The sequence below is a fragment of the Lissotriton vulgaris genome, chromosome 6 (genome assembly GCF_964263255.1).
Source record: "Lissotriton vulgaris chromosome 6, aLisVul1.2, whole genome shotgun sequence".
In the NCBI taxonomy this organism is placed as follows: Eukaryota; Metazoa; Chordata; class Amphibia; order Caudata; family Salamandridae; genus Lissotriton; species Lissotriton vulgaris.
In genome coordinates, this window is record NC_141694.1 from 1859773972 (window position 1) to 1859782437 (window position 8466).

General features: G+C 44.1%; 1 protein-coding gene across 1 annotated transcript in view; it reads right to left on the reverse strand.

Moving 5' to 3' along the window:
* The window catches only part of LOC147709670 (omwaprin-b-like), a 29848-nt gene extending 22966 nt beyond the window's left edge, over positions 1-6882 (reverse strand). Inside the window, exon 1 of the mRNA XM_086925530.1 lies at positions 6736-6882. Coding sequence (XP_086781656.1) covers positions 6736-6826 — 91 coding nt within the window. The 5' untranslated portion in view covers positions 6827-6882. The remainder of the gene's footprint in view (positions 1-6735) is intronic.
* Between the last annotated feature and the right edge of the window lie 1584 nt (positions 6883-8466).

Genomic DNA, 8466 nt, shown 5'->3' on the forward strand with positions numbered 1-8466 from the left:
ATCCACTGAGATAATACACCCTGAAGTAGGACTACAGTACCGAGCAGATCTGAGTTCATTGAGACTGATGCAATGATTATGGACTGTCTATCTCTGGATAAAACAATGTATTTTCCTTGGTTAAATTATGTCATTAATACATATAGCAAGCTGTTTAATCTATCATTTGAGTCGAAACCTGTACAGGTGACAACTCTAACGAAACAGGTGATCAAGGATGTTTTTATGATCTGATAAAAAGGAATCTCATATGAGAGTGATGGGGGAAAAATCGACTTTTAAATGTTATCAAACGATTGAGCTTAAGATGGTTTTTCAAAAGTATCTAAACCAGGTTACCAAGCCGACACATCACATGTATTGACCAGACTTAGACTTGGAAGTGGACACCATCTGGTCACTTTCCCTATAATGAAACCCTGCCCTTTAGATTGATCTCCTTGTCCATATGACGGCAGTTAAAGCGCAGTTCCCTTCCTGCTCTTTCGCAATCCTTATTCGAATTTTAGGCGTTACTATCTGAAACCATTCTTTTTTTTTTATGTCGGGAAAACAAAGTTGCAATGAAATTATTAGCTTACCTGGGTGATTCCGGGGTCTGTTTTAATGTCGCCTTATTTATTCTAAAAGCTATAAATGTGAGGAAAAGTATTGATCTTTAAAGCTAGTATCTATCTGATGAGGACCTGTTTTAATGCAATTTGCTGCTAACATTTTTATAAATGACTCTTATTTTATATCTATGTTTTTAATATTATAACTGCTTTTATGGTTGTTTGTAAATACCGAATAAAGCTTATATTGAAATTGAAATGGATAGCCATCTCAGGGATGCATTCGTTCTTGGGTCTGTTATTGCTTTTAAGTAAAGCAACCTTTTTGTTTCAAATGAAGCCCATTTTCCTTAAAGGAAAAGAGGATCTGTTTAAAAAAGAAAATAAATAAACGTTTAACTTTATTTTTTAAGGTTATCAAAAAATATTTATTTTTAACATTCTCAAATGGGAAAGGGTTCCTTGCAGACCCCTCCCAGTTTGCAAATCAGTTACCACCGCCTTTGAAGAGGTTAAAATATTAGGGCTTTGCAAGTAGAATTTTGTCGCAAAACATTAATACATACACTTGGGATCCGATGTTTGGAATGGATGCCGTAAACATTACCCTTCCAAATACTGAATAGCAAACCCAAAGTGCGATTCCATGGAATCACAGTTTGGTGTTTGTATTTTAAATAAATATTTTTTTTCTGTTGCAAACAGGGCGATCCGCAAAAGCAGGCGTTTGAACATCAACAAAACTTTGCTCTTCCAGCCCTTTGTTATTTTACTTAATTACACCAGATTCTCCTAGTTATGGCTATGGCAGTTTCGTGAAGATAAGCTATTAAATGTCAATGCTTTTTGGAACTTTTTTTTTGTTATGATACTTTAAGAAAAGTGCACTTTGTTTCGACACATTTTTAAATGATGAAATGAAAGTATCCGCTAGGTTCTCAATTCCATCCTCAGTAACATTCTTTCATGCTTTAGATCAGCTTCTGGATTTATCTTATCTTCTCATTCAGCCGGGTTTTGCACAAATGAAATGAAATAGAATTGAGATTTATAATGCGCAATAATACCCGAGGGTGTCCTGGCATGGCTTTACTACTGAATTCGCTAAGTGTGTTCGGGCTAGTTGTGCCAAGTTTTTAAAAGTTTGCGGAATGCCAGAAGATTGCTTTCCTTCTTCAGTGTCAGAGGCAGAGAGATCCACAGGCTAGCAGTCCCCGCCACAAAACTTCTCCTTCCCCATGAGGCAGTTTTAGTCCTTGGGATTATCAGATCAGGGGAGGCCATTGACCGAAGCTGCCTCTCTGGGATGTACCACGTGAATCTGTGTTAAGTAATCAGGGCAAGCCCATGTAATGCTTTAAAGGCAATACAGAGGGACTTAAATTTGTTTTGTCTTTTAACTGGTAGCAAGCGGAGAGGTGGAAGAGCATGGGTCACTGACTGATGCATCGGAATAGCAAGCTGCAGACATCTGCTGCATTTTGGAGCACCTGCAATTTATTCAGATATCTTGATTGTATATTGAGAGAAAGCCCCATGCAGTAATCAATTTTATACAAGATGAGTGCAGCAACCACAGCTTTCTGGAGTTCTAATGGAAAGAAACGTAATATTTTCCTGAGGGTTTTAATCATAAAGAAGCAGGAAGAGGTGATCGCATTGGTTTGTCCTCTGAAGGATAAGTTGGTGTCAACGTAAACTCCTACGATTTTCTCCTTTGTAACTGGCTCGAGGATTTCTCCCACTTCTTGTGGCCACCAACTTGGGGGCATATTATCAAGAAACTGAGTTAAGATTATTGCCGTTTAGCGACAGGAAACTGCCGCTAAAGTGGTGATAATGGGCTTGATAATATGCCCTTGTGAATTCCCATTAGAAGCCCATGTTCTGGTGTGAACCTGAGCTTCTATTGGAATTCTCAAGGGCATATTATCAAGCCCATTATCGCCGCTTTAGCTGCAGTTTCCTGCCTCTAAAGTAGCGATAATCTTAACTCCATTCTTGAAAAGATGCCCCCCGGTGTCCGGAAGGAGTTATCTCATTTGAAGAGAAGCACCTCAGTTTCACCTGAATTTAGCTTCAGGTTGTTTTGGGACATCCAATTACCTACTTTACGCATACAATTGTGGAATCTTGATGCAGTGTTTGTTGAATCCCCTGCAAAGGATGCTACAATTTGCATGTCGTCAGCATATGATCCTGCCTTAAAGCTTAAGGACTTTATAGGTGAGCAGAGTAGCGTGACATAGAGGTTGAAATGGTCAGACTCAGCAAGGAACCCTGTGGCACCCCGCAAGGAAAAGAGAGCGACGGGGACTTGTATCTCCCAAGCTCTACCAGTTGCTCTCTGTCACCGAGAAAGGACTTCAGTAGATCCAGCGCCCTACCCCTAATGTTATGTTAAGCTATGTTATAGTGATTTGTATAGCGCACGGCTGCCCCAGCCAAGGGGCGTCCCGGTGCTGCGCGAAGACTAATTGCAGAGAGTTAGAGGCGCAGAGGTATGGAAGCAATTATTGAAAGAGATGGGTTTTGATGGCCTTTCTGAAGGCCAAAAGGTCCTGCATGCCACGGATAGATTCCGGAAGACTGTTCCATAGCTTGGCAGCCAGGAAGCTAAAGGATCGGCCGCCTACTCTGGCCAGTCTGGTGCGAGGGATGATCGCGAGATGTTGTCCCTCTGAGCGAAGCAACCTCCTAGGAGTGTACTCCGACAGGAGGGGGCACAGCATTGGGGGAGAGGCGGTTTTAAGGATTTTAAAGGCTAAACACAGTGCCTTAAACTGGATCCTCTTACCCACCGGGAGCCAGTGCAATTTTTTCAAGGCTCCGGCCACCGAGGAGTGGCGAGGGAGACCTACCAGCGCCCTGGCAGCCGCATTCTGGACTATCTGTAGTCTGGTGGTTTCAGCAAGGTTCGCCCCCAATAAAAGAGAACTGGCATAGTCCAGTCTTGAAAGGATGGTCGCCTGAACAATTAACTGGTGGGTGCGGCAGTCGAAGAACCTCAAAATAGGTCTGAGGTTACGTAAAATGCCGAAGCAGGTGGCAGCCACCTATTTAGTATGGTGAGTGAACTTCAGTGCCGAGTCCACCCAGACTCCCAGATTTGTAACGCATTCCTTAGGCTTAGGAGGTTGGCCCAAGACGTCAGGCCACCAACTATCTCCCCAGGACGCAGTGTTTTTCCCCAGGAGCAGTATCTCTGTTTTCCCTGCGTTAAGTTTGAGAAAATTCGCGGTCATCCAGTTGGTGATGTCAGTAAGTGTCTGTTTGAAGGGATGAGCCTCCAGACAACTGTTGTCATTAAGAGCCACCACCAGCTGGGTGTCGTCAGCGTAGGACACCAATGCTAGTCCGCTCCTTCTAGCCACCTCTGCAAGAGGGCGGACATAGACATTGAACAGGGTGGGGCTCAGGGAAGAACCTTGCGGCACTCCCTGTCCGATGTTATGCTCCTTAGAGGTGTAAGGGGGGGTGGAGACTCTGAAAGACCTGTTGGAAAGAAAGTCTCTAAACCATCCTAGGGCTGTCCCTGTGATTCCAATTTCCTCCAGTCTCGTCAGAAGGACCTCGTGCGACACCATGTCGAAGGCAGCACTGAGGTCCAACAGGACCAGTGCTGCCGTTCCGCCGGTGTCAAGGATGGTACGGAGGTCCTCTGTAACACTGAGCAAGGCTGTCTCGGTGCTGTGACCAGCTCTAAACCCGTGTTGGGAGTCATCCAGAATGTTGTTGGTTAGGAGGAAGTTGGTCAGAATGTTGTTAACGTGTGCCTCGATGATTTTGGCTGGCCAGGGAAGCAGGGAGATGGGCCTAAAATTTTCAGGAAGCGTGGGGTCTAAAGTGGGTTTTCTTAAGATGGGGGATACCCATGCCTGCTTCCATTTGGAAGGAATACTGGCGGTAGAGAGAGACAGGTTAATAATGTCTCGTATATGTTCTGTGATAAGTTCGTGAGCTTCACAGAAAGTCTCCGGTTTTAAGGGATCCGCCGGGGAACCAGATTAGATTTTTCTACAATTTTTTTGAAAACTCTCTCGCTCAAGTGTAGGAAGAGAGGAGAGAGAAGGTCTGGTAGGGTCCAGAGTAACCGAAAGCTGCGGACGGTTTGGCAAAGTGTCATAGATTTTCCTAATCTTATTGGTAAAAAAATTAGCCATATTGTTGCAAAGGTCAGGGGAGGTAGTGGCAGTGATAACAGTTTTTTTCGCAGTAAGGTCTTTCAAGATTTTAAAAACAGATTTAGAGGTGTTGGAGCTACTGTTGATTTCATCGGCATAGTATACCGCTCTTGTTCTGCACACCTTTCGGTGATAGGGTTTCTGGAGTAGGACATAATTCTGTTTGAGATTGGCATCGTAATTTTTCCTCCAACCCCTCTCCGCCTTTTTGCATTCCTTTTTCAAAATGGCTAGTTCAGAATTGTACCAGGGACTAGCCGTATGGGTGCGGGCCTTGATCCATCTAGCAGGGATCAGGGTGTCTAGTGCCTGGGTGATCCAAGGCAAAACTGGTCATACCCTACGTCAAGGTCCTCACTTGAGGGAGGGGGATTTAACACCAGGAGGTTATGCAGGTCTTCTAGGTGAAGTTTTTTCCATGGACGTTTTTGAACTAGCGGAGTGGGCACCAAAACAGGGCTAGAATTGCAGGAAATTGACAATATTACCAGATGATGGTCTGTCCAGGTCATGGGAATAGGCGGGCATGCGGATCCACTCGTAATATTAGAAAAGATGGGATCAAGGAGGTGTCCCGCTCTGTGGGTGGGACCACTTACGAGTTGATTAAGCTGATGTCCAGGGAGAAGAGACAGCTAATGAGGACAGTGTGATTGACCTTGTTGAAGGCTGATGAGAGGGCCAGCAGGATCAAGGCCGACAACCCGCCTTTATCCACGACCTCTCTTATTTCCTCCGACACATTTATCAGGGCCAGCTCCAGTCTATGTAGACTCCTAAAGCCATTATGAGAGCTATTCAAAAATTTATTCTCATTAATAAACTGGATGAGCTCTATATTTAAGGCCTTTTCCACGATCTTGGCAGGCAGAGGCAATCAGGAGATTGGCCTATAGCTGTTCGGGCCTTTAAAGTCCAAATTTGCTTTTTTCAGCAATGGGAGAATCGATGCACTATTCCATTGTAGAGAAAAATATCTCTTGGAGAACATACAGTTTGGAGAACATACAGTTGAAGATATCTTTGAGGTAGTTAGCTGTGACCTCAGAGACCGAGTGGAGGACTTTTGGGGGGCACTGCTCCCATGAGGATCCACCTCTGGTCTGAATAAGAATGGTCATGACCTCTAGATCCGCGATGAAATTAAAGGTATTAAAACTAGGGATGGCAACTGCTGGAAAACCTGAATCCCTTATTCCATCCAAGGTAGCGGAGGGGGGACCCATAGTGCGCACATCCGTCATCCGATGGGTGCAAGAGAAGGAACCAGCGACTGCTTTCACTTTTGCCTGAAAGGAGTCTGCTAATAGATTGTAGAATCCTTAATCTACTCCCTTAATTAAGGGAGGCCTTCCTGCACAAAAACAATCCTTAGAGGCATACTCCTCTTTCCATGTGTGTTGCAGGATGCAGGACACATGGAAAAAGGAAGTAATGCCTCAATTGGGTAGGCACACCACAGTGGCGTGAACTCAGGTTTACGAGTTAGGAACTCTGTATTTTTGTTAAATAAAAACATGGGTGGATGCTTTTGAAAACCCAACCTCCAACCATGTAAAGCCTGCCAGAAGCAAAGTAACGCAAGGCAACATCGCAGTGTTTTAACCAGTAAAACTCTCAGTAGTGGTGCAACGGAAAGCAGTGGCCGCTCTTACCCCACTACGAAATGTTATGCAGAGTCCCTGAGATCTGCATCTTACTGACATACAAAGACCTTAGAGTGAGTATCTCCACCCTGTATCACAGGGGCGTCTGGTGCCTATTTTACACCCCTGGCACAAACACTTTACTGGATGTAGTTTACACCTACTCTCCCAACAAAAACTACTCCCAGTATTTTACATCACCCAGATCAACATTATTCAGAGTCGATGTCTCCGTAATGTCTCTTACACAAGATAAAAATATTCATGTATTTCTGCAGAATGAGACACATCATCAACACCTCAGATAAATTGTGCAGTCAGATGCTGAGGGCCTAATCCCTGTTTACTCACCTGCAGGATAGCACTTTTTCGCTCCTGGAAGTGCCTCACAGAGCCCAAGGAGGGCAGCCAGGAGTAAGATGGCACCTGAAGACTTCATCATGGCGTGGACAGCAATTTCTGAACGACTGCTGCTCCGGTTACTGGGATTTATAGGATAACACAGGGAGAGACGGAAGGAAGGATGATGCTGGGAAACAGACTGGACACTAGCCAAGGACATTTTAATTATATCCCTGTCACAAGCTACAGTATTGCAGAGAAAGCGTCTCAACAAACTGGTTTTCTTCAGCCGTTTCTCCCTTTGTTATAGCCAGAATAGAAGTTTGACTGCAGTACATTATACCTACGTATGGAATTGCCTCAAGCAATTTGGATGTGAACTAAATGTCAACGAGTGCGCAATCACCAACACGTTCAAGGTTACTGATTAATCTAATGCTAATAAAATAAAAACAGATCTATGTGTTAACCTCATCTACACCAGAGCCCTAAAATCCTGTGTAGTAGTAAACATTAAAAAAGTCAGAAATGTTGAAAAGAGCAGCAGGGTAGCAGAGAACTACTATACCATATACCTGTGACCATCCATGGATGCTGTGTTGGCCAAATTTTAGCAGATCTGCAGGGATACTTTAAGAGATGCACGCTAAGAAGGTCTGTCACACAGCAGTCTACAGTGTAAAAGTCAGCTTTGTGTCTTGAAACAGGAGAAACATGACTTGGGTGCAGAAGATTAGTGATGACCTGGGAAGCTTCTCAATGCTGCAGTAGCTGCAGGAGAGTTTATGAGAGCTATGGAAGGGTGTCCCATTCTTGGATGACTGCACAGTCCATCACAGTGACAACCCAGGAGCTACTGGGTCACTGGGGAACAACACCTCTATCCTGGATCTAAGAGAAAAGTATTTGGAAGTACATCAGTCCACATCGTACATCGAATTGCCGCTGATGGATTAATGATTCTTTGGGACCGAGCACTCCCAGAAGCCCATCTTCCTGAGGCACTGGGCCTGGCTGCCATACTCAGGGAAGGGTAATCAGAGAAGGGACTCTAACGAACGAAAGAGATCTGCTGGGTCATATATATTAGTAAGTGCAGGACATTGTTCTTTTTAGCAATTTAGGGCAACCAAGGTAGACCTTTAAGTATGAAGTACAAGGGTCATGCAGCAATTAAGTAAGAAGTCTTATTCTTCAGAGGGATCCTCCATTCCCATCAGCTGCTGGCCAGATCTGGAAGTCACAACGCACCTGATCATTCTCTGACATGGCCTCATTCCATTACCATGGTTACTTCCACATGACTGGTTTATACATGCTGGTTTAAACATTCACAATCACCCTAGATGCCACACATCCTCCTTCCGTAATAACTGTATATACAACATAACTTACAATACACTAATATAGATGGAAAAGATAAGTACAAAAGAGATTGAGTTGTACATGCTCATTAACAACATAACTTAATATACAACAATATACATGGAAAACATAAATACAAAGAGTTAAGGAGGCGTCTGACATTCTATGTCCTTTCTAGACGTCTGAGATCGTCCTCCTTGGCTACGGCTTCTGTTCCATCCATTAGGCGGGCTAGAATTGGAGGAGGCTCCTTTCGATGCTTGGCACCGCAATGTTGGAATTTTCTGCCTGTCTCTCTTAGGAAAATCAGCAATTTACTGGTTTTCAGGAAGGAGCTGAAGACATGGCTTTTCTCCCAGTAATTCCCTCTGTTTC